This window comes from Anguilla anguilla, chromosome 14, assembly GCF_013347855.1.
Source record: "Anguilla anguilla isolate fAngAng1 chromosome 14, fAngAng1.pri, whole genome shotgun sequence".
NCBI lineage: Eukaryota > Metazoa > Chordata > Actinopteri > Anguilliformes > Anguillidae > Anguilla > Anguilla anguilla.
In genome coordinates, this window is record NC_049214.1 from 21,668,594 (window position 1) to 21,695,386 (window position 26,793).

General features: G+C 49.8%; 1 protein-coding gene across 26 annotated transcripts in view; it reads left to right on the forward strand.

The window, feature by feature from the left end:
- Positions 1 to 26,793, forward strand: part of LOC118213237 (transcription factor 4-like) — a 169,888-nt gene that overhangs the window by 132,309 nt on the left and 10,786 nt on the right. For 19 of the 26 annotated variants that reach the window (XM_035392039.1, XM_035392038.1, XM_035392040.1 and 16 more), the window contains 8 exons: positions 1,048 to 1,181; positions 1,849 to 1,981; positions 5,555 to 5,625; positions 7,017 to 7,095; positions 9,587 to 9,666; positions 9,912 to 10,115; positions 22,990 to 23,125; positions 26,049 to 26,211. In XM_035392039.1, coding sequence (XP_035247930.1) covers positions 1,048 to 1,181; positions 1,849 to 1,981; positions 5,555 to 5,625; positions 7,017 to 7,095; positions 9,587 to 9,666; positions 9,912 to 10,115; positions 22,990 to 23,125; positions 26,049 to 26,211 — 1,000 coding nt within the window. The remainder of the gene's footprint in view (positions 1 to 1,047; positions 1,182 to 1,848; positions 1,982 to 5,554; positions 5,626 to 7,016; positions 7,096 to 9,586; positions 9,667 to 9,911; positions 10,116 to 22,989; positions 23,126 to 26,048; positions 26,212 to 26,793) is intronic. The other 7 variants (XM_035392036.1, XM_035392043.1, XM_035392045.1 and 4 more) reach the window with 1 other exon arrangement.

Below are 26,793 nucleotides of genomic sequence, written 5' to 3' on the forward strand. Positions count from 1 at the left end.
GGCCTTAATCATAGGTCTTGTTTTCAGTGATGGATGGAAGGCTTTATTTAGACCTATTTGGAGGAAGTTGAAAAGGGAGTTGTGGAAGTATTAGCTTACGGTCAGATTTAGCTCTTGGATTGATGTGTTTCAGGATCGCTAGCAAGTAGCAGTAGTGGTGCTATTAATAGAATGCCCAGGCTGTCTCTTCAGTAGAACTAGCTGGTTATTGTGATACCAGTTTTGCTTTTATGTAGAAGGTCCTTACAGTTACAAAGGGCTTTGGCATCACATGCGATAAGAATGAAAGCCCTTTTATTCAGATGTCATGACATTTAGAGAGACCTAATCAAAGAGTCCTTTAGCAGACCCCAGGGCTGTAATTGTGCTTTTCCAGGGTTAGCCGCTAATTGCGCTGGTGTGCAGAGTGTGTGTGTGTGTGTGCATGCATGTGTGTGTGTGTGTGTGTGTGTGTGTGTGCGTGCGTGTGTGTGCGTGCGTGTGTGTGTGTGTGTGCGTGTGTGTGTGTGCGTGTGTGTGTGTGTGTGTGTGTGTGTGTGTGTGTGTGTGCGTGTGTGTGTGTGTGCGTGCGTGCGTGTGTGTGCGTGTGTGCGTGTGTGTGTGTGTGTGCGTGTGTGTGTGTGTGTGTGTGTGTGCGTGTGTGTGTGTGCGTGTGTGTGTGCGTGTGTGCGTGTGTGTGTGTGTGTGTGTGCGTGTGTGTGAGCGTGTGTGTGTGTGTGTGTGTGTGCGTGTGTGTGTGTGTGTGTGTGCGTGTGTGTGTGTGTGTGCGTGTGTGTGTGTGCGTGTGTGTGTGTGTGTGTGTGTGTGTGTGCGTGTGTGTGTGTGCGTGTGTGTGTGTGTGTGTGCGTGTGTGCGTGTGTGTGTGTGTGTGTGTGCGTGTGTGTGAGCGTGTGTGTGTGTGTGTGTGTGCGTGTGTGTGTGTGTGTGTGCGTGTGTGTGTGTGTGTGTGTGTGTGTGTGTGTGTGTGTGTGTGTGTGTGTGTGTGTGTGCATGCATGTGTGTGTGCGTGTGTGTGTGTGTGCGCTAAAAGAGGTTCTCTTTCCGCAGACGGCCACCACAGCGCCGACCCATGGAGCTCCTCCAGCGGGATGAACCAGCCGGGCTACAGCGGCATGCTGGGAAATTCCTCGCACGGCCCCCAGAGCAGCAGCTACTGCGGCCTGCATCCACACGAGAGGCTTGTGCGTGAATCCTCGCCTGCTTCACCGCTTCATCTGTTTACTCATCCTCCCTCCTTCCACACTGTCCTCTCCTCCTTACCATCCCTCGCTCTCACTGCTGACTACTCGTAGTGCCTTATCCTTTCTTCCTGTACCCCTCCTCCCCAATCCCCCTTTCCTTTTACACTTCCTTACCCTGCCTCCTCCAGACTTCCTGTCCATTGCCGACCCCCATTTCCTCTTCTTGTCTCCACTTCACCTCTCCTTCTCTTCTTTCTCCGTACCTCTCTGAAACTCTGTTTAGCCTCCTCTCACCTCTTCCTTGTCAGTCTCACTCCTCCTTACAATTACTGTTTACAGTCGAGTCATTTAGCTTACGCTTATCCAGAGCGGCTTATGATGTGTTCAGAAAGGTGCGTGAGACGGCTTACCGCTATCAGTGCCAGCAAAACCTTTGTTTGAAAACAGCTGTTTCCAGAAACTGCACTGCTAGTTTTTTTTTGTTTGTTTTTTTTTTTTACATATGAAAATTTCAGTGATTTTTATGTGAGGATAGCAAGTGAGAGTTGGGCATATAGGTCTGACATTCCCACCTCACCCCTCCCTCCTGTGGAGTGTAGATAATATTCCCTCTGCTGTGACCGACTGTGAGACTCAGCCATGTCGAATCTGTCCCCATCTTCCTCAGAGTTACCCATCACACTCCTCGGCAGACATCAATTCCAGTCTTCCTCCGATGTCCAGTTTTCACCGCAGCGGGACCAATCACTACAGCACCGCGTCCTGCTCGGCCACCACCAACGGAACAGACAGCGTCATGGGTAAGCGCCGGCCCGGCTGCCCGGGCACGGGACCGCGCGATGCCCGTCAGCCTGGTTCAGTGCCACGTCCACAGTGTTAGAGTGAGGGGAATCACCCCAAAACAGCACAATGGATACAAAACCGGGTGTTATTTTACCGCGGGTTATTTTGCTACATATTGCACTCAGGTTCAAATTCAGTCATTTAACATCGTTCTACTTCTTAATGTTAAGCTAATCAAAGAAATGAGAATGCTAATTATCCAAAAATAGATGCATGGTTGAAAATGAGCATCTGAAGATTGGATTGGGTTGCATGACTTTGAGCCTTGAAGCCTTACAGAAGCGTTTGGTTTGATCAACTGTGTCATTTCCCCAGTCCTGCCACGAATGGAACGCACAAATTCTATTTCATGTCTTTTTTTATTTCTTCTTCTTTTTTTTGCACCCCGTCACAGACACCCTTCCATGTGCCCCGATTCCTTTGAATTCCACATGAAAAACAAATGTAGTAACAAGAAACAGATTGGAGGCTTAGTTTGGATCTCCACATCCGCACATTATTCTGTCTTCTGGTCTGGAGAAACATTAAAAAAACGACGAAGGAAATAAATATTATTAAGTGCAAAGGTTTACGTGCGAGGCTTTCATGTGTGCTATTTATTACAGAACGTGACCAGAGAAGAAGAGGCAAAGCTTAACATGTGCTTCTCAAGAGAAGGGGAGTAGGAAAGGGAGGAAATCTAAACACGCATGTGCTGTACATGCAGTCATGTTTCTTGAAAGGTTGCAAAATGCTCCCAAAACTCAGCTGAAAATTAATCTGTATAAACTCGCTTTCAATTAAAAAAATTTTTTTTTTTTTTAGATTAGGGTATAGAAATACACAAATTATCTATTTATTTGTTCATTCATTTATTTATTTTCGAAGCGCAGTCCGCTACTACCAGTGTAAGGCTAAAGATAACTCCTGGCTAATCCCAGCATTTGACAGCATTTTAACGACAGGAATAGCAGCCCTTCTGCTTCACAGAAATAAATTGGCATTGGTATAAAAAGATTCTCAGGATATGAAACTGAGTGCAACAAAAAGGCCTTTGAAAGCTAACCTCTCCTCCCAAGCTTTCATTTGATGAAACTGATTTGCTGGTACATATGCTTGAAATTACCCAGGGAAATGTATTGGGCAGGCACAGCACTGCCTTTGCCACTTAGCCTCTAATGGTGTAGCGCTGTGACGCGAGTCGGGGTTTTTGTGGCTTCCGTTTCCGCTGTTTTTGGGTTTCGGGCCCCCCGCTCAAAGGGCCGATGACCGCGGGGCCCGCGCGGCGGAAGGGGCCGGCGCTCGGGGGGCGTGGCGGGCGGGTTAAACCCCAGCGCTGATTGGTCCTGACAGCGGCCCGTGTTCAGTCGCACACTAACCTGCTTGTGATGCGTAAAGTTCCCATCTGGGTAGGCGACTGGGGGGGCTGGTGAGGGGGGGTGGGGTAAGTGTGAGGGGGGGTGGGGTGTTGGGAAGAGATGGCTGTGGAGCGTGTCACAAAGCGAGCGAGATCTCTTCCCTCACCCTGGTTCAGCCTCTCCACCCTCCACACCCAGCCGTGAACACCAGGCCGTACTTATGCCTGTAACGACTAAACCATCTCAACCTCACACGTTAAAACTGTCATTGAGTAAATGACACAATAATAAGGTATGAAACCCCTCACACAAGAATTGTTCAATAATTATAAAATCTGTAACAAAAAAAACTATTATGTTAATTAAATACATTGTATACTTTCTAAAACAACCTTCCAACATTTAAAAAATAACATCTAAGCAGTCATTGCTGTTTACAAAGGATGTGGAGATTGTGACAGAGAGCACATAAACGGAATAGACTGACAGGTGTACACCATAATATATATATATATTGCAGCTGATAAAATAGCAGTGTTTCTGCTGGCATGTTGCTGCTGCTCTGAGTGTGATCCGGTCCTTTCATGGGACGGGGGGGTCGTCCCGCCGCGCTGTCGTTCGGCGATATTGCCCCGTACGCACCATAGATATTCTGCGCCATTTGTGCTCAGGAGACCCCCATTCCGGGCTTAATCAGAGCCTCCGGATAAGGGGTGACGCGCACCGGCTTTTTTGACAGCGCTATTCCTCAGATGAGCCATATGAGCCCTTTGGGGGTGCGGCTGCGCTCCCCACAAAAAATAAAGGCGCAAAGCCCGGTGCATTTATCAGTGGGTGTGCTTTATCACCTCCGGGACATGTACTGAGCACTTTACCTGAGCCTCTCTCTTATTTCCTGAGTGTAAGGTACAGCGGTACAGCTGTGTGCTCTGATGGTTCTTATATTGAAGCACGGGCCTGTACGGTATATTAACAGCTCAAGTGGAGTTTATTCTTATGACTGGAACACTAATGCCTGTCTTTTTGAGAGAGGGAGAGCAGCCTGTTGTTTGTTGAGCGGTGCCAATTTCCTCCTCAAGACAGCCATGCCCACCTCAGCCTGAGCTGCTGTACCACACTGGTGGTGTGAGCTAAGGGAAGGCCTGTAGCGTCCTAGCCCAGCGAGTCTCTCTGTACAGTGGACCTCAGCTTAAACTGAACGTGCCTCACCCTTTCCTCAGTCAGAGGCCTTTTTATGACTTGTGACTTCCTTTAATGGGTATTATATCATACGTAATCCCTGCGTAAAACTATACAGCGTCATTTAAACGCTTGCAAACTTGCACGGTTGCTTACTCAAAATATTAAGGTTTACTATGTCGCAAAATGCTCATGTTTATGTGCCCTTGCGTTTAAATTGCAATAAATGGAAGTAGATTTGCGAGAATGTGGTTATGTATGTAGCATGCAGTAAAATGTAATCAGTCTGCACAAATCTCCCATGTTATTGTAGCCCTGAACAGTTCATGTTTTACGTGACACACGAGCACTTATGAGCTGTTCAGATGAATGCATGTGGGGGGGGGGGGGGGGGGAGGGGCCAGCCTTACGTACCGCACAGTGCTTTATTAGTCTGTGCCTACTGGGTAATGCTGTAAATTGGTATGCCAGATCTGTGGGCTGCTTTTATGCACTTATAATGCAGTTGTTTTCTCTTCTGAGCTCTCCTTTAACCTTTCTTTTCATCGGGAGTGTAGACACGCTTGCTCCAGGCTTTTGAATAAATACAGCTGGAAAATGGTGGGAATTGATAAGCTGCAGTCGCTGTAAATTTATGCTGATTTTTGGGCTTTTGGCATCGAACGTGCGAAGAGCTCTCTGCAAGGGGTAACCTTGCGTCTGAGGCCCAGGTGGGCGGGGTTTAGAGCCGTAAAGAGGCGTGGCCTCGGCCATTCCTTCATTAGCCAGCCTCACACTTGTGGGAGCGTGAATAATGCGCTCCAATGCCAAATATGCGACAGCTGGAGGAGCTGGATATCGGCCACGGGGTGCGGAGTGTGGGGGGAGGGGGGAGGGGGGAGGGGGGAGGGGATGACCTGGGGCCGGGGGGGTAGGGGAGGGGGGAGCAGGGGGGCCTGAGCAGAGGGTAGAGGTGCTGAAGGAAATGAGGAGCGCCTCTGTTCACCAGACCCTTCCGCTCTGCCTGTGTCTCAGTGAACAGGGCGGCGAGCGGCGCGGGGAGCAGCTCTCAGACTGGCGACGCCCTGGGCAAGGCCCTGGCATCGGTGAGTCGCCCAGTCCCCACGCACCCACAGCCCCACCCACCGAGTCCCCACGCACCCACAGCCCCACCCTCCAGTCCCTACAGCCCCACCCACGGAGTTCCCCTACAGCCCCACCCTCCGGTCCCTACAGCCCCACCCACCGAGTCCCCACGCACCCCCACAGCCCCACCCTCCAGTCCCTACAGCCCCATTCATGGAGTTCCCCTACAGCCCCACCCACGGAGTTCCCCTACAGCCCCACCCTCCGGTCCCTACAGCCCCACCCACCGAGTCCCCACGCACCCCCACAGCCCCACCCTCCAGTCCCTACAGCCCCATTCATGGAGTTCCCCTACTGCCACACCCACAAGTCCCTACAGCCCCGCCCACCAAGTCCCCACACACCCTGCCCACCGAGTACTCACTCACCCCATAGCTCCACTCACCGAGTCCCCACACACCTGCAGCCCCACCCACCGAGTCCCTACAGCCCTACTCACAGCCACGCCCATGGGGGTCCCCACACACCCTCACAGCCCCACCCACAGAGTCCCCACAGCCCCGCACACACACCCCGTTGCCCCACCCACCAAGTCCTCACTCACCCCGTAGTCCCATTCACTGAGTCCCTGCAGTCCAACCCACTGAGTCCCCACACACCCCACAGCCCCACCAACCAATCCGCTTGCACATGCATACTCACACTGACCGGACAACATGGAGCAAAAAAGCACATTGACTTTTTGTTTTATCTCACATCTGCCCTTTACACTTAGAGTAGTTCACATCTCAGGCTGCGTTGTAGTTTGGGAACAGGATCCAGCGTTTTTTGTTAGATTTCACAGGGGAAAAATTATAATACATGCTCTTAGTATTTTTGCATTAGAAAAAGTACAAGCTGCTTCATGTGATTACTTGTGTGTAGGATTTGAATTTAGTTTCTTTTGTGTAAACATTCAATAAAAAATAAAATATTTTGCTAATTTGGTCAAGTGTTCGACTTTGTATTACTGATTGGTATTACAGAGGAGTGTTTTGCGATAAGCGCTTTAATTGAAGTGCGATTAAATGCATTTTCTGCAAACGAAGGTTAAAATCCTTGGTAAATAATTAGCTCAGAGCTGAACATTAATGCAGTGAGAATATTGCAGTGTGACAACCAGACCGAGTTAAGATACTGTTCCCGTTGATGTCAGCAGTTCTGTGGGCTCCAAAAGGAAATACTGTGACAGAACACAACACACACATGCTCACACATATGCGCACATACACACACACGCATGCAGGCATGCACGCACTCAAAATCACAAGCATTGCAAATTGATTTTTCCTCATAGCTGATTTCCCTTTTTGTTCTGCAGGAACAGTTTTGGGTTTTGTGTTTATTGGTGGCGGCTGGTTTCTTGTTTCAGATCTATTCTCCCGATCACACGAACAACAGCTTCTCGTCCAACCCGTCGACCCCCGTCGGATCACCCCCCTCGCTGACAGGTACAAGCCCACCGTGGGAGCAGCTGGCCTGCTCCATTTCAGTGTGGTCTCTCTGCCTTCTGCTGACCCATCAGGGCCTGTTTTTTAAAAAAGTCAAATGCATATATAAGCAGTTCACTTCACCAGTATCTGGAGCTTTAAATTCACAGTGAGGTCTCAGGTAGACGTCTGTTTTAAGAGCTTATTTTAAATATAATCTGAGTGAAGGAGACTCCTTAGCCATGCCAATCATGTGATGCCAGTGGGCCTTGTAGGGCGGAGCCTGCTGGGTGCCTGCTGACACAGGCTCTCAATCACTGCCTAAGATGAACCAGTCAATCCTTTCCTTTTGCTCTCTACAACAAAGCCCTTTGCTCGGTCTTAGCCTATGAGAGCGCTCGATGACTCCACCAATTAAGTTTCTCAGGACGCCTCACTCATCCCCCTTTCCAAAGAGCGGCCCAGACAGTCCTTTCACCTGGTGGCCTTCGACAGCTCCGGCTTCCTCCAGACGCTCTTAATGGCGGAACAAAGGATGCCTTGAAGGCGTCTGAAGGCACCTGAACTCCTGGGAGAGAGGCTCAGCTGTTCACACGAACGGAGCCCAGAGCCCGCGGGCAGGACGGCCCAAGATGGCCGACTGTAGCGGTGCCAAGATTCCATATGCTTCTTATCAGATCTCAGAGGGACTGCTGCACCGAGACGCGTCTCCCAGCTGAACGCCTTTTTCCCCACTGAGGGGCCCCGAACTGCACCCAACAAAACATCTCTCGAAAAACAATCCCCCAGCATTGCCCTGGAGTGCGGCTTCTTTTTATTTTTTTTATTTTTCTCCTTTTTTCTTTCTTTTTCTATTTTTTTTACTTTCCCAGCTACTCACGAGCCAGGGATGCAAATTTTCTCTCTGCTCCTTAAAGTGAAAAATGAGTTTCTCTTAATCACCATGTAAAATTCTGTGCTAATTGTCCCAGCTACGTGGCATTTGATATTTCATACGTATTGACTGATAGTCTTAATTACAAACGCACTTCACCAAATAATTTAAAACCAGCGCGCGGGATGTGATGTAGTATTATGAAGTGCATTATTAAACTTGCCAGGAACATAATTTGTATTAATCATTGTGTTAAAGTTATTAGACTTTACAAATGAAAATGAAGCTTATTAAAGCGGACAATTTCAAATTGATATTTAACGTTAAATTTACAGAGCCGGCCTGTTTTTTTTCTTTCTTTAATACGTAATTTAATAATTTTGTTGCTGATAACGCATTGACTTTATTTGCACATGAATGTGGAGGTAATTATTTGCTAATTAGCATATGGAAATGAGCCTCAATAATAAAAATGGGTTACCAAAATGTGAGTATACATAAAAGAGGACAATAAAAACAACTTAATTAGATCTAATATGCATAATGGAGGAATCCGCCGCCCTTAAACAGGCGGGTCAGGCCGGGAGAAAAGGAGTAATGAATGAACATGCTTTTGTTACGCCGTTCCTTTAATTGCTTGTGTAATTCTGCCTGCTTTAAACAGGGCTTCATCTTAACAAGGGGGTCTTGGTAGCGGTTACACAGCGCTTTACCTAATCAAACAAATAAGGGGGTCATTAGCATAACATAGCAGCAGCCTATCGACGGCCATTGTTCCTTACCTGCCCCATTGTGCCCCCCCCCCCCCCCCACCCGACTCCGGTTTGCGTATCGGCGAAGATGAGAGGGTGCGCTTTCGTACCAGCTAACGACGGGGCCGTGGTCGTGGCGAGCCGCGGCGATCGGGGACGGGCCAGACAAAAGCGCGCAGACAAAAGCCAAGGCTGGAGAGGAAGGGCTGTTTGTTTAGCGGCCGCAGATTAAGAAGCAGATCCGGACCCCAGCACCCGAGCGCCCGAGCGCCCCTCCACCTGAGCCCGGGGGCCGCCCGCCTTTGTGGAGCACTTGATCCCCGCGCGGCGCTCTCAATTTATCCGTATGTTTTATTTTTGGCCTTTATGTGTCCGATACCTTTTTTTTGCCTTGCGACAGCAGAATTGTGACTTCAGTCACAATCCTACGAGCTCATTTACAGTACAGCAGTGGCTAAAGAAGCAGCGTGTGCACATGTCTGAAAAGGCCGTCTCTGTACACTAGCGAGAGTTTCACTGTGGTATGGAATACCTCCTGGGACAGGAAGTCATGTGATGCACATTCTGTCGTGCTGTCCTCCACTGACGTCAGTGCAGCGTGTCCATCCTCCTCCCTGTGTATGCTCGCTTCCTCGGGACAGCTGGTCCCGTTGTTGCCGTCCCTCCCGCTCACCATCTTCCTGTCCCTCCCGCTCACCCTCTTCCTGTCCCTCCCGCTCACCCTCTTCCTGTCCCTCCCGCTCACCCTCTTCCTGTCCCTCCCGCTCACCCTCTTCCTGTCCCTCCCGCTCACCCTCTTCCTGTCCCTCACGCTCACCCTCTTCCTGTCCCTCCCGCTCACCCTCTTCCTGTCCCTCCCGCTCACCCTCTTCCTGTCGTCTTTCAGCGGCGAGCACAGCGGTGTGGTCCCGGAACGGAGGACAAGGGCCGTCCTCGCCCAACTACGAGGCCCCGCTGCACTCCCTGGTAAGGACCCCATGTTTCTGAGTCTTCGCTTTAAGTTCCTGCACACACAGGGAGCCTGTTCTTTCTTATTATATTTATGTATTCAGAGTTCTGTGCATGCTAGGTTTTTAAATGTATTAAATGGAGATGCAAAGAAAGGTTCTGTGCACTAAAGACGATACGTAGTCTCATCTAAAGGGCAGCCATCATTCATGAGGTGCCAGAACATCTTCCTGTAGTGACCATTTACCCCCGCCTCCCCCCAGCAAAGCCGCATCGAGGACCGCCTGGAGCGGCTGGACGACGCCATCCACGTGCTGCGGAGCCACGCAGTGGGGCCCTCCACCGGCATGCCCAGCGGGCACAGCGACATGCACAGCATCATCGGGGCATCGCACAACGGCGCCATGGGAGGCCTCAGCTCCGGCTACGGCACCGGGCTGCTCTCCGCCAACAGACACTCCATCATGGTAAGCCCCGCCCACCAGGGGCACGGCTGGGTCAGAGGGGAGGAGGGATGCAAGTCGGGTCACTGGCTGGTCTTCAGTCCACCTCAGCGTCTTCATTCTCATGGTGTAGTCGAGGTATCTCTACTGGTGGTTAGCTCAACAGGCTAATGAAGAGTCTCATATTATAATGGCCTTAAATGGAGCTCAGGTCTATGGAGCTAGATGAGTAATCCACTGCTAGCACAGAATTTCACCTCAGGCAGAGGACACATGACATTTAGCCCTGATGACCTCACATTGGCGTGCCAGACGCTAATCGGTCACATAATTGAAGGGTAACCGTAAAAGCTGCAGGACTCCAGACCTCAGGACACCAGCCTGCGAGGCCAGAGCAGTGGGGGCTTCACGGGGGACCCAGGGCTGTCAGACATTAGGAAGCGATTAATGAGGCCGCCTTCTCCCCTCAAATCCACGAGAGTTCTGAAACCACAGGGCACGTTTTGGACACTGCTAAGAATGAGAACGGGCAAAATTTGAGCACTTCAGTTACCAGTCTCGATTCAACCTTTGTTTAAAAGAAGAAAAGTATGAGGAGAAAATGGAAAAATAACTACCACTGATTACAGTTTTATGAGTGAAGTAAAAGGGCACCCAGTGAGAAGATACTGTATGTCATTAGCCTCCCAGTTTTGTCTTTGTTTTATTCTGTACTCTTTTGCTCAGTCTGTAAGAGTGACCGGGGTGTGTTAGCTCACCTGCTGAGCGTGCCCGGCGCTGTCCTTCAGCGTTTGATTGGGGGATGGACAGGCTCCTGTTCCTGACTGAGAGCGGGAGACAGGGCCACAGGCCGCTGGTCTCAGACTGCAGGGGGGTAAAGCAGAGGCAGTGTGATTCACGAGGCTTGACCGCCACCACATGCTCCTCCAGCGGGTCCCAGGGGACCGGGCGACATGTTGATGCAGCCGAAGCGAGACTCCAGTCTGAAGCTCAAGGCCCGGGGGCACTGGGCGTATTGGGGGGGGGGGGGGGGGGTTTGCTATGTGTCCCGGTGTGTTCACTGTTGCACCAGACACTTGTTACACGCGTGTGCTGGTTTCAGCCTATCGGCTGCGAGAGAGGAGGGAGGAAAGGCAGCGAAGGGGCAGCCAGCTCACAGGGCCAGCAGCAGGCCTGAAGATTAAAAATGAAAAAATGAAAAAAAGGAAATGTCATTTGTGTTTGGTCAGTCTCAACTCCAGCCACTGACCGCTTGATATATTCCACACTCCTCAAAGGGAAGGGGGGGGGGGGGGGGGGGGGGGGGGGGGCAGCAACACGTCAAAACATCAAGGAAGATGCTGGTAATCTTTTCCATATTTAAGGGTGTTTTTTTTATACATGAAACAAGCCGTAAAGTTCCAGCCAGCCGCAGAGAATAAAGGAGCGGACGGAGGGAGGGAGGGAGGAGGGAGGGAGGGAGGGAGAGGGAAAGGAAACACATGGATGAGTGCTGGAGGCTGGGCTATCATCACATACACACACACTCACGCACAAACACACGTGTGCACGCACACTCGCTTACACGCACCCCTCCATCCTCAATGATACTCACCCTTACACACTCACTCTTACTCACCCTTACACACTCACTCTTACACACTCACTCTTACTCACCCTTACACACTCACTCTTACACACTCACTCTTACTCACCCTTACACACTCACTCGTACACACTCACCCTTACACACTCACTCTTACACACTCACTCTTACTCACCCTTACACACTCACTCGTACACACTCGCTCTTACACACTCACCCTTACACACTCACTCTTACACAACCTTACACACACACTCTTACACACTCACCCTAACACACTCATTCTTACACAACCTTACACACACACCTTACACACTCACCCTAACACACTCACTCTTACACACTCTTACACACTCACTCTTACACACTCACCCTTACACACTCACTCTTACACACTCTTACACACTCACTCTTACACACTCACCCTTACACACTCACTCTTACACAACCTTACACACACACTCTTACACACTCACCCTAACACACTCATTCTTACACAACCTTACACACACACCTTACACACTCACCCTAACACACTCACTCTTACACACTCTTACACACTCACTCTTACACACTCACCCTTACACACTCACTCTTACACACTCTTACACACTCACTCTTACACACTCACCCTTACACACTCACCCTTACACACTCACTCTTACACACTCTTACACACTCACTCTTACACACTCACCCTTACACACTCACTCTTACACCCTCACGCTTTCACATGTGCGGTCCTCGGGCGGAGTCACAGTGTCGTCCCGGTCGCTCACGGCGACCAGGCACAGAAGGGGTCTCAAACATGCAGCTCCTCAGTCAATGTGGTGTGAGCGGTTACACAGTCTCACACACACACACACACTGCTGTGCTGTGAGCACTGAGCGGTTACACAGTCTCACACACACACACACACTGCTGTGAGCACTGAGCAGTTACACAGTCTCACACACACACACACACTGCTGTGAGCACTGAGCAGTTACACAGTCTCACACACACACACACTGCTGTGCTGTGAGCACTGAGCAGTTACACAGTCTCACACACACACACACACTGCTGTGAGCACTGAGCAGTTACACAGTCTCACACACACACACACTGCTGTGCTGTGAGCACTGAGCAGTTACACAGTCTCACACACACACACACTGCTGTGAGCACTGAGCAGTTACACAGTCTCACACACACACTGCTGTGCTGTGAGCACTGAGCAGTTACACAGTCTCACACACACACACACACTGCTGTACTGTGAGCACTGAGCAGTTACGCAGTCTCTCACACACACACACACACTGCTGTGAGCACTGAGCGGTTACACAGTCTCACACACACACACACTGCTGTGCTGTGAGCACTGAGCAGTTACACAGTCTCACACACACACTGCTGTGCTGTGAGCACTGAGCAGTTGCACAGTCTCATACACACACACACACTGCTGTGAGCACTGAGCAGTTGCACAGTCTTCCTCGGCTTCCTCTTTCCGTCCGGCCCCTTGCGACTCTGGTCTGGCCGGTCGGCTGTGTGAAGCACAGACTCAAAGCAGCGACGCTGAGTTCAAAGGCACCTTTCCCTCGGTCAGAATGGCCCATTCATGCTGGTCCGTGGCCAGGCTTTGTAGTCTTATGGTACCAGCTTGTGCTATGAAAACAGCCCTTCCCCATCAATACCGTTTGGCCATAATATTTCTGGCCCAACACATGATTTTATTTATTTTTGCAGATTAGAGGGCTGGTCATTGCATGTTTTCCAGAGTTAATGAGGGCGTTTCCTTTGAATGAAGGGCCATTGCGGTGTACTTGCGGGCAGTTTCGGGGCAGCTGCTTGGGTAATTGATTACAGCCAGCCGGGTAATTTATTACGGCAGAAGTGGCGGCCCGTGAGCAAGGCCCGGGGTCTCTGGTTTTTTGCTCAATGTGTCAGAGCTCCCCTTTGGTGGCTGGGCTTCATTTATGTACCTACTGCAAAAGCCCCTCTGCTTCAGAAGGTCTTTAGAAGATGAAAGCACACGGGCAGGTTTCTCTGTGTGTGCAAATCTGTGTGTAAGAATGTGATTGGGTGTGCGCACAGTAGAATTTTGTGTGTGTGTGTGTGTGTGTGTGCGCATGTGTGTGTGTGCATGTGTTTGTGTGTGAATGTGCATATTTGCATGTTAGAATGTTTGTGCATGTGTCTGCGTGCATGTGTGCTTGTTTGTGAATGTGCATATCTGCATGTTAGAATGACATGCGGGGGGAGCTGGTCGGTGTGTGTTGGGCTCAGGGGGAGCGGGTCGGTGTGTGTTGGGCGCAGGGGGAGCTGGTCGGTGTGTGTTGGGCTCAGGGGGAGCTGGTCGGTGTGTTGGGCTCAGGGGGAGCGGGTCGGTGTGTGTTGGGTGCAGGGGGAGCGGGACGGTGTGTGTTGGGTGCAGGGGGAGCAGGTCGGTGTGTGTTGGGTGCAGGGGGAGCGGGTCGGTGTGTTGGGCGCAGGGGGAACGGGTCGATGTGTTGGGTGCAGGGGGAGGGGGTCGGTGTGTGTTGGGTGCAGGGGGAGCGGGTCGATGTGTGTTGGGTGCAGGGGGAGCGGGTCGGTGTGTTGGGCGCAGGGGGAACGGGTCGATGTGTTGGGTGCAGGGGGAGGGGGTCGGTGTGTGTTGGGTGCAGGGGGAGCGGGTCGGTGTGTTGGGCTCAGGGGGAGCGGGTCGGTGTGTGTTGGGTGCAGGGGGAGCGGGTCGGTGTGTTGGGTGCAGGAGGAGGGGGTCGGTGTTGGGCTCAGGGGGAGCTAGTCGGTGTGTGTTGGGTGCAGGGGGAGCGGGTCGGTGTGTGTTGGGCGCAGGGGGAGCGGGTCGGTGTGTGTTGGGTGCAGGGGGAGCAGGTCGGTGTGTTGGGTGCAGGGGGGGCAAGTCGGTGTGTTGGGTGCAGGGGGAGCGGGTCGGTGTGTGTTGGGTCGGTGTGTGTTGGGTGCGGGGGGAGCGGGTCGGTGTGTGTTGGGCTCAGGGGGAGCGGGTCGGTGTGTGTTGGGCGCAGGGGGAGCGGGTCGGTGTGTGTTGGGTGCAGGGGGAGCTGGTCGGTGTGTGTTGGGCTCAGGGGGAGCTGGTCGGTGTGTGTTGGGTGCAGGGGGAGCTGATCGGTGTGTGTTGGGTGCGGGGGAGCTGGTCGGTGTGTGTTGGGCTCAGGGGGAGCTGGTCGGTGTGTTGGGCTCAGGGGGAGCGGGTCGGTGTGTGTTGGGTGCAGGGGGAGCGGGACGGTGTGTGTTGGGTGCAGGGGGAGCGGGTCGGTGTGTGTTGGGTGCAGGGGGAGCGGGTCGGTGTGTTGGGCGCAGGGGGAACGGGTCGATGTGTTGGGTGCAGGGGGAGGGGGTCGGTGTGTGTTGGGTGCAGGGGGAGCGGGTCGATGTGTTGGGCTCAGGGGGAGCGGGTCGGTGTGTGTTGGGTGCAGGGGGAGCAGGTCGGTGTGTTGGGTGCAGGGGGGAGCGGGTCGGTGTGTGTTGGGTCGGTGTGTGTTGGGTGCGGGGGGAGCGGGTCGGTGTGTGTTGGGTGCGGTGGGAGCGGGTCGGTGTGTTGGGCTCAGGGGGAGCGGGTCGGTGTGTGTTGGGTCGGTGTGTAAGCCTGTAAGCGCATTCCTCTCTGTCGGTACTGTGCCGCGATTCCCCGCAGGCTTCTTCAGATCACGCTGCCTAATTCACATTCAGCCATCTGTTACTCGCGTTGCTGATTGACTCACCCCAACCCCCCACAAAAACACTGCCATTTTGGACAACCGCTGAATACTGACTCACTGACTTTTTTTCCATTATCCGGATAAAGCAGAAAAATGTTAGTGAGGTAATGTATTTTTCGAGAACTATTTTAAACTCTTCCGTTTGCTTTCCTTGTCAAGGTTGTTTGGGATCCCTCAGCCGATGTTCCCCACTGAAATCTTAAGTCTGAATGGCATTACCTGAGCTTTCCAAAACGAGGTCTGTGTGAGCAAAGTCTAACAAATCGTTAAATGCCCTTTCGTTTGTACACCGTTGAATTTATTTCCGGCTATAGCAATGGTGTGTAGTTTGTGTATTCCAGGTGTATGCACAAAATTGTAGATATCACTTGTGGAAATTTCCATTGGTGGAACATAGTATGAAAAGATCTGTGTATTACATTTCCAAAAAAAAAAAAAAATCTGAAGCATGAAATCCCTTAAGATACCGTAAGACAGTGCACATCACGGGTTTGCTTATAATAATTAAGGAAAAATTTCCAAAATATATTCACGCATATTTTAAAGCACAAGTCATGTGGACATGCATGGAAGAAGTAAATCACGTGAAGTATGCCAAGTGTTAAATTTGTCTTTCAAAAAAATAAATAAGAAAAGCAAAGGGGATATTTGTTGAGCGCAGCTATTGGTTGGAAGTGGTCACCTGATGGAAATCCGCGGGGCAATAATGGCACTCGGCACTCCACCCCCCAGACCCCAGAAGAGATCCCCTGGAGGAGCAGCTGGATCGTGTTTGGAAAACTGATTTGTTACAAGCCCGAAGTCAGGGGATGGGAAACTGAGGTCATTTGGAAAGCAGGTGCTCCCATGATGTGCCGAGAGAGAGTGTTTGGAAGGAGGACGGGGGGTTGGGGGTTTGGGGGGGGAGGGGGCTAGGTCAGTGGTTTTTCAGTGCAAGTTTGAAAAGAAAAAGCAGCTGGCCCCCCTCCGCCTCCTCGACGTTTAGAACATTCCACTTGTACTTTGGAGGATGTGCAGTGTAATTTAGAACAGCATGTGAGCCACAGCTTTCTGCGTCTTAAAGCTCTCTGCTAATGCGCGCTCTTCCCAATGTAACGATTTAGAGACACGCTCACACACACACACACACACACCCCACCCCTTTCTCTTCACCAATTCATTCTCAGGACAGCCCTATGCCCCCAAAACAAACATCCAGCCAGCCCTCACTATCTGTGACCGTAGCCTGGTTAGGTGTGGTATCATGGCCTAATCTTTAAACACTTACTCTCGCCCATTCCGGCTAAGTGTTCTCCTAAGCAGTTTAAATTGATGTAGAGCCTATTAGAAGGGGGAGATTGGAGCATTACAGCTTAGAAAAAGATGGAGTAATACCTTTTAAAATTGTATCCTTTTTTTAATAAATAGACTCTAAGCTCCGGCAAATCTTCTGCAGAACAGATTGTGGTCAAAAGCCATCAGATGTGTGGCTTTTAAGAGGGGAGCTGGACTCCCCGGTCTGAGCGGGGAGAGACATTGCTGGCCTCTGCTCCCAGAGAAACCGCAGGCGTGGCTGGAGATTTTCTTGGCGATGAAATGACACGACTCAGACCCAGAATCCCAGTGCGCCCAGAGCGGCGGTGCTCTTCTGTGATTGGACGCTGCAAGTCCAGTGGCGCTAGAGAGGAGGGATCTGGGCACGCTCTCTTTGTGTGGAACCTTTTAGAGCTTCAAAGAGGGCTTTTTTTCCCCTCCTCTCACATATCACCAGCCGATTAGACGTCTTAAGACAAATGTTCTTTTTCCTCACCTTCCGACATCCTTGAGACTTGGCTGAGCTGGTTATAGTTTTTTTTTTTTTCCCTAAAATTTTTCTTGTAATGTGAGGTCATTTCACTTTTCTACTTTTCTAATTATTAAAGAATTTATCTTGGATTAAGGCTTTGCTTTTTGAAGCCTGTTATAATTTTCTAGGGGCTAAGTTCTTAAACATGTACAATCCCTAAATCAACTCCACTCGCGTGCACACATGCAAGCGCACACGCACACACACACACACACACACACACACACATGCAAGCACAAATCAACACACACGCACACACGCACACACACACACTTCATAACGGCGCCTTGCGTGCTACTGAGTGCTAGTACGCTCTTTCTGGCCTATCTGCAAGGGTGTAACCATGGAAGTCTTCAAAACTTGTTTGCAAGAATGTGTCCTAACAACCTACAGCAGTGCTGACATGTTGTCACTCAGTTCAGTCCTGTGAGTGAGACCTCGGGAGTATTTCCACATGCACTGCTGTTACCCTTCACATTATTCTTCAGCTTTTCATAATGCCGTACTGGGAATGATTGTTTATTGTTCCAAAAAAAAACGTATTGGCAGTAACTTGTTATATTAACGCTCAGGAATTACACGTGCAGTTTAGAGTTGACAGAATGAGCTTGTGCATCCGAATCAGTGTAGAAGCGCGGAGTGTGTGTGCAAACACTTGTGCGTGACTGAAACGCAGGAAGTGGCTTATGTAATTAACCGGTGCGGCGGCGGCACACAAAGGCACGCTATTCCGCAGACCGCGGATCTGTGTGACTCGGAGGCCTTTCCGTGGAAACTTCAGCTCCACGGGCCATAACTTAGAGCTCTGTCTCTCCCTGGGTCTGTGTGACTCAGTGGTCAGGGCTGGCTTTTAGACTGCTCTCACACTCCCCCTAGTGGGGGAAAAGCTGCATGCACTGCCCGCTTCAAATGGAAGTCTGAAATAGTTTTTTTCCTTTTTTTAACAATGTTTTTATTTGCCGCAGACTGACTTGAACTGTAGAGTAGGCCAACTGGTCTTAAAGCCTGTGGTAGTTTTACATTAAGTCTATAGGATTTTCTGAAGTCAGACATAACAGTGATAAAATGGCAGTCCCTCTAATCTTTGTTGAAAGCTGCCCTGATAATGCTATAGAGTAATTCATACAACATGCGTGGAAATAGTGGCTTGATAGTCGATTGTGAAAGGCATTTGACGTTGCTCCCTTGGCCAGCAATCACATAAGCAGCAGCGGTAACAGGCTAGCACGGCTAGCTTTGACAAGTGCGTGAAATCATCTGAAAGATATGTCACACTTTTTTTTACAGTGGTTGCGAAACACAAGCAACTGCTGACAGATTTGCACGAACCGGAATCGCACCATAACTGCCTCATTACCGGGCCCAATCCGTCATTGCTGTTTCAGATTTCTACACAGAACGTCACTGACTCTGAGCTACGAACAGGAAGAGGTCAATGAAGGCTGCTTGGCTCGTATTTTTTTGTTGCAAGGGGAGGCCATTTTGACCTGTTTGATAGAATTTGACGTCAGCTCGCGGGGGCGAAGGGGAGGATGTAAAGTTTTGGGGCACGCGCACATTATCGCGGGGCGGACGGGCTTCAGTCCCACGCTGTGAGCGCCCGGCACTTCAAAATCTAAATTCCCAGCGTCTAGTCAACCGCACTTTCCCCCACAGCGCCCGCCCCCTTTCTTAAGGTACAATATGCCACTCGAGGTTTCTCTCTTAATTGAATTACCATCTTAAGAAGCGACTTGTGCGCTTCCAGGGAGCTGAAAATGTTTAGCAGCTGCAGTTTGCTGGGAACGCTGAGGAGCAGAGCGAGCGGTGGTCCCACCTCTTGGCATTGATCGGAGAAAAGCGTTTGAGCCAAATGAAACTTCCTCCCTCGATCAGCCCAGCCCAGACTGTAGCACCAACCCCCCCCGCCCCCCTCCCCCCACCCACGGCCTGACCCCTCGATCCTAACCCCTCATTGGGCCTCGACACTTCAGATAAATACTGTATTGTGCAAAGTTAGCTCAGCTTCTATTATTAAGACTAGAGAGGAAGTCAATCTGTTCTAACTATTCTGCGTAATGTAAACCATTCTTTTTATGCGAGCCTAATTAATTATTTATTTCTTTATTTTATTAACGCGTTTGTGCCGCAGTTTCAATTGTTCATAAACAGGGGGCCATTTTTAGTCCCATAAACATGTCAGTCTATTGTGTTAAACTGTGATTGATCATTTCTTGATTAGCCCAGTGACCTTAGATTCAGAGCCCCATTTTATTGAATGTGAAGACTGAAGCATATTTTATTAATATGTCTTAACAAAATACACCTTGAGACCTGTTTTTACAAGCATATTGACCTGCCATCTTGACTGAATGAATGAGCTATTTTGGGTGATGGCAATAAACTGTGTTTATGCAGTTTTGTTCTTGCCTGTTATCTGTATATTATTCAAAAAAATTACAAAATTTTGATGTTTTGTTGATTTAAGATGAGTAATGAAATTGGCATTAAAAATGGAAATGCAGTATAACTTAAGTAATGTTATAAAACACTGCATTTCATATTTTTCACAGATGTATGTTAACTATATTGTGTTGAGTATTTTAAATTTTATTTTGAGTTTTGTTTTGTTGCCCATCACACAGAAATAATGATTTTTTGAGAAATGTAGCTGATATTCTTGTATTTGGCATATCTAATTAACACATACGAGGTATCTGGGCCTTAAACTAGACTCTAAACCCCTCCCTTTAGTTTGGGGAAAATAATTTTTTGAAAGAATTGAATTCTGAAAATTGGATGGTTAGCTTATGTTTTGACGTGCTGGTCTGCATTGCTTGCACTTCACATTTTGCCTTACTACCAAATGCCCCCATATGTTTCTGATTTAGCGATCCCCTGTTACCAACATTTGCACCTTGAGTTTTGAGTTTTTTTTTTGCCTTAGGCCACTGTGGGAGCTCTGAACTTTTTTCTTTAATTTTTTTCTTCTCTACTTTAACGGCAATGAATCTAAGGATGAGATGGAGCATATGGAAGCATTCAGATTTAAGCACTGAAAGGCATGGCTGGCATAGAGCCACTTTGCCAGGTAATGTGGGTATTTTAAAAAGAACGTTGCCCCTTTGATTGGCCGTTCACAAGGGATTTTATGAAAAACCAGTTCACCTCACTTTTCATCTTTCATTTCCAGTGGTTTAAGGCCGAAGGTTTGATTGAGTTTACTCAGTAATGGTCCTGTTTATGGCTGTAAAGTCATGAGGAAACGATTTTCTGTAAAACTAAAAAAGGAAAGACGAGTCTCTTTTGCTTAGGTTTTTTTTTTTTTTTTTAAGTTGGTTTTCCTGTACAAGGGTCTTCCGTAAAGTGTTTGAGAAGCCAACCAGGGCTCATGAAAGCTCTGTGGAGTTAAGACCACCCTGGTTCATCAAAATGACAGGCCAATAGCTGACGTGAGGGGAGTTGGCATAGCTGTGTTGGTAATAAGAGTAAAACTATTAGTATGTTGTTATTAGTAGGCTATGTACTTATTGTTAACAGAGTCGCGAAAATTCATATAAAGTAAGGTTCATTTATCTTCCTGTTGAAGGGTAATTTCCACAGTTTAACCGCAGTTTTAAGCTCCACAATTTCATATTTAGAATGATACCTTTTAACGGCTGAAATGCATAACTGAAGCATTGACCGCAGCTGAACCTGTGCCTCCGGCATCCTCCGCTCCTCGTGCCCATCGGACGCGTACACCTCTGGAATGCCGGCTGTGTTTCGGCGCGTTGCTTTGGGTCTTTTTTCCCTCCCTCTCGGACTCCAGACTCCAGCCATAAGTGCTTCTTGTTGAAAGGCACTGTCAGGAAAGGCCTGGGCCTCGTCATTCCCGCTCAAACAGAGGTCGTTTGTGAGCGAGCGCCGCGCTGTGTAAACACTGCCGCCCCGTAGCCCGCGCGGCTAACCCGCAATTAGCTCTGCTGTGCTGCTAGCACGGCCGGCGGGCAGGACCACAGACAGACAGACCGGCTTTCAGCACACCTCTGTGGCCAGAGTGTGGGTCACGAATGTCACAATAAAAGTCCTCTGCCGTCCACATTATGACAGCTGAGATGCCCACTTCCACCCTGAGACATTTGGGTATCTGGGCATATATCAGAAAATGAGCCCATCACCAGCTCTGTTGTACCTACCCTACTGCAGATGCCGTTTCGTCTGTAGGTGCTGTAGCCCATATTACATGGCAGTCAGTAAAACTACATGTACTTAAAATTGCAATCAGTCCAAAACATTGTTGTAATTATGTAGGCCTACATTCAATAGGCTATGCTTCATAAAGGACAGCTGCTTTTTAAAAAAATTTTTTAAAGAAGATCTGTTAAAATTTCCTGTGCCGATAAAGGTGAAATGTGCTCTGATAATAATCTGGGCCTCCTTTCTTTGAAGTGTCTGAGCGTGAAGGAGGGGAGAAACTGCAGAATGCAGACGGGTACGCGTGCAGGAACCGAGTCGCTCTCCCCCTGCGCTCCAGGAAGTGAGCGGAGATGATGCAGCCCCACACTTGACCCAGAAACTTTGTGTTTCTGCGCGGCATAATCAGTCTACGGCAGGCGGGTGAAGCGCCATCTTCCTGATTAACAATGGCAAGGATGACAGGCTACACTGGGAACCATATCCCCAGCGCGCCCCGCTCCGCGCGCTCGCATCATGATACTAATTTAGTTTAGTTTTTAAATATAAAACCTTTATTAAATATGTACGCCAGCCCTTATATCCTCCGCCAGGATGGTGCCATTTTGCATTTGGGGGCCGCGGCGTGATGAAAGACAAGCGAACAAATGCCGGCTTGGAACGCGCTGCCTGTTCCCGTAAAGCCCGTCGACATTTTCTGATATTTGCATCGAGCGGGGAGGCGTCGCTGACATCTCCGACTGCCGCCGTCAGAGGCTTAGCCCGAATTACAGGCGGAGGAAGGAGAAAAAAAAAATGGCAGGTCCTCGAATTGTATTCCTAAAATGAAAAAAAAAAAAAGGGAAAATAAAAAACTTGTGCCAAATCACAATTCCTGCTGGATCTCCTGATTCTGTCGAGGGAATTAGGAAGCCCACAATTAAACATATGGGCATTAAGATAATTGTCAGTTCTGTTGGCGGACATGATGGAAGACAGATGGATGGGAATCAGTGCGCTCCGTCGAGGCACCCTGGGAGATCATTTTGTATTTTACCTGCCTGAGCAGCTCCACCGCGTTTGTCACAAGCGCAAGACGGGAAATGGAGGCAGCCCGGGCCCGCTCTGCGATGCACGAGGAGAGGGCGCCCTCTGCAGGTCAACTCCGGCACTCTGCGACTGCTCAGAGAAAGAATAAGCCCCGTTGCAAAACTAGGGTAGCTAATCACACGGTTGGGCGGGATGGCTGAATCATTGTGATGTCCAACGTGATCACCCAAATTGTTTCAAGATTTAGCTTATATGCTATGCAATAATCGTTGCGTTTAGGTAAATTTACCAGTTTGACCACTGTAGAGGACCTCTTTGTTTAGTAAGTTTCAGTCTTACATATGTGCATTATTATCCACTAGACAGTTGGCACATGAGTCATGGTATTTGTGCTTTGTCATTGTCTCCTGGCCTGTGGATGTGGTATTTCGTGATTAACCTTGGAAAATTTTCCTGTGCTGTTTGCTGACGCTGTATTTAAAAATGCGGCGAAGCTGGTTGGGTCACGGGGGCGGCCCCACGCGGAGCTGTCCCCACGCGGAGCTGTCCGAGCCCGGGCCCCCTGTCTGACCAGCCCCTCTCCTCGTTCGCAGGTGGGCGCGCACCGCGAGGACGGCGTGGGTTTGAGAGGCAGCCACCCGATCGTGCCCAACCAAGTGCCAGTCCCCCAGCTGCCCGTGCAGTCCGCCACGTCGCCAGACCTGAGCCAGCCGCCAGACCCGTACCGGGGTAAGTACGGGGGGCACGGAGACCTCTACCGCCACCTCCTACTGCAGTTTAATTTCCCCGGAGAACGGGGCTGTTCAAAGTATAAATGACTCCAGTACCTCAGTCGGGTAATGAGCCGAGAGCCTGGCATCCAGAATGTTCCACGGTTCCAAAAGTTCATATTTTGTCCGTGTTGGTATTTATGAGCTGGTGTCTAGAACACAGGGTGCGTAAGTCACATACCACTGTGGAAATGTCATCAGGGTATAAATTAATAACTTGTCAGACAGGTAAGTCAGTTGATCGGTGTTTCGTGACGCACCTCCCTGCATTTTATGCGTATCAAAAATTGCAGCCACTAACAGTTTAGCAATGAGTTAAATATGCTCTGTGGGGAGGATATTGAAAAAGCAGCAGAGCCTTTATTTTATGTGAACATAATCTGTTTATTTTACAGGCCCCGAGTTGAGTGTACAAGTAACTGTGATTAAGAAAGGAGCACAAAATAGACTTTAAATATGAATATGTGGAAAGGAGAAATTATTTATGACCCACACAAGAAAGCAAATTAGCTCCTGGCTGGTTTATAATGGCAAACATTTCTTTCTGAAAATTGCTTCCTTGGCAACAAGTTCAACAGAGGTACAAGGTAACTGCCTAATGAGCAGTTGAGTGCGCAAAAATAAATGGGGAAAGGAAGTTGCAGTCATATAGAATAATGTGAAATAATGCTTGTTTAAGGGTGAGAGAAGGTGGCAGAGCATTTAAACCAAAAGCCTAAATAAAAAGCTGTGTTTCTGTGCGAGCAGCCGCAGAAGGAAGCATTAAGTGGGGTAGGGGGTGGGACTTACTGTGACACGGCAAGTCATCATGAAGATTCATGTAATGACTCATGAAGTGTATTTGGCTCAGGATGAGTTTCATGTGAAAGAACTATAAACTGGCTGATCATACAGGTTTGAGGCTTTCAAAACATTTGGTGACTTGGAATTTAGGTGCTTGTCCGTCTTTGTATTCTTCCGGAGTGCACCTTACGACTCCTGAATGCCTCAGTGAATGAGTAGGATTATGTTATAGTGGCATCCTTAATTATAGCCTCTGTGCAACCGAAGCTGACAGGCTGAACACACACCTGTAGTTGACTGCTGCGTAGCTAATGATGCTGCGGGATGGGAAAGTCATGCTGTGAGTAATGACGTGTGACCTCATCCCGGGCCTTCATACCACGGCTTCCTCAGGACAAAGGAGCTCACGCCCGTTAGGAAGGTGGCGCTTCTCGTTGCTCGCGGTAGCTACGCTCCGTGTTTTGGCCGTGCCGTTTGACAGGGCTTTTTCCGGGGGTGGGGAGGTGCCGGCGAGGCCCGGCCGTAACCGGATCCGTCCCACGAGGCGGACTTCAAGGACGTCCCCTGTTTGTTTGTGTGTGTGTGTAAGCCGTGACTGGCCGGCCGAGGTGGAGAGGAAGTGTGCATCCGTCCGAATCGCCCTGTATTTCTGCCCCCCCCATCCCCGCCCATATCGGCAGGACCGGCGTGTCAGTGTCCACGGAAACGTAAAGCAGAGCCCAGTGGCCCGGGAGTAAGCGGCACGCCCCGCCCCTAAAGCCTGTTTGGGCTGAGAGGCAGAGCACGCCCGCCTCTGAACCCTTTCAGTGCGTGTAAACACCCGCGTGTGTGGGGGCCAGGGCAGAGGGAGAGAGAGAGAGAGAGAGGGAGGGAGAGAGAGAGAGAGGGAGGGAGAGAGAGGGGGGGAGAGACAGAGAGAGAGAGAAAGAGAAAGACAGACAGAGAGAGAGAGAGGGGGGGAGACAGAGAGAAAGAGAAAGACAGACACAGAGAGAGAGAGAGAGACAGAGAGAGAGAGGGGGGAGAGACAGACAGAGAGAGAGAGAGAGGGGGGAGACAGAGAGAAAGAGAAAGACAGACAGACAGACAGACAGAGAGAGAGAGGGAGAGAGAGGAGGGGGGGGAGAGACAGAGAGAGAGAGAGAGGAGGGGGGGCGACCGCTTGGCGCAGAACCGGCCTGTCAGACGTGGCACTGAGCAGGGCAGCGTTTGAGACGCTTTTCTCCTGGGGGAGGCGACGGCTCTCTCCCCTGGGTGTGGGAACAGCAGAAAATGTTTCATTTTGACAGGAATTGTGGCCCAGCCAGCGCAGAGTAACACTGAACAAAGGGAACAGTGTTCTGAGACCAGCAGTCTGGGGGGGGGGGGGGGGGTGAGAAAGAGGTGGGCATACAACCCCCCCTCCCCCCATTTAAAGCCTTGGTATTGTCTCTACACTCCAGCCTCTCATCCTTCTTCCAATAGTAGCTGAGGATGTGAAAGTTTCATGCGCTTTGATGACGGGGTCACGCACACACACACACACACACACACACACACACACACACACACGCACACACACATGCACATACAGTGAATCATGCACCACACACAGTGCATGTAAAGTCCTTTTTATTGTACATTTGCACCGCCATTTTGGATTGAAGATAACACTATAAAGATGAAACCACAGGTTTTGCCAGGGGACTGCAAGCACTTTTGGGCACACCCCTGAAATAACAAACAAAATGGCTGTCTTAAAATTGTCAGCAGAAGTAAAATAATGCATCAGTTCTGTGTGGGGGAAAAAAATACGGACACAGATCTTGTTTTTTCATATTTTTCAAACATTTCTGGTGGGTGATTATCAAGGCTCTAGCTGCAGGGTAGGCATGGCAACAGCACTGGGAAGACACAGCGAGCGCAGGAATCCAGCAGCTGGAACCAGGCGGAGGTGACTGTGCTTACTGACGTTACTCGCCATGGCCTCACTGTCTGAGCTATATGAAATGATAAGAAGCCATGCACAGTGATTAGGTCATCTCTCTTCCCTCGTACGCTTTATCCATCTCTCTCTCTCTCTCTCTCTCTCTCTCTCTCTCTCTCCTCCTCCCTCCCAGCTCTCTCCAGCGGCCTGCAGGGCCAGAGCACCTCGTCGGTCAGCTCCGAGATCAAGTCGGAGGACGAGGGGGACGAGAACCTGCAGGACGCCAAGTCCCTGGAGAACAAGAAGGACGACAACGACAGCAAGGACCTCAAGTCAATTGATAGGTCGAGATCTAGGTAACCGTAACGACAGCGCTCGCTTCATTCAACTCCTTCGCTGGACTTTGATGAAGTGAACACTGGTTTGAGAGGCAGCTAAAAAAATCCAAAAAAAAAGGATCGGCAAACCCACCCAAAAGGAAGTACTCCTTGTCCAGTGACGCTCCCTTTGCCTGCAAAGGCTTTCCGGTACATTCCATTGGCGTGACATCACCCACCACAGTGACTTCACACATAGCAGATTTGCAGAACACGCACTCATGTTCATGTAGTGACACGACTGAGCATTAGCGTGGGCTAATCCTGCCCTTCACATGCACTCTCAACAGGGTTGTGCCGGTCATTCCATGGTCTTGGGCCTGGTTTTAGCTGTCTCTCACACGTGAGTGTAGGGAGGTTGTCCAGGTTCTCAAAGCACCCAGTGTGCACCTCATCCCAGGATAAACGCCTGACTGCAAAGGTCTTCAAAGGGTTTATAGCTTTCCACCTGGAATGGTTAATTGGACTAAATTCAGCCAAATTCTTAGATCTTTGTTGTGACAATGTTGTGTTGATTATATGACTGTTGTTATTCCTGATATAATTGTTTCTAGGTAAAAT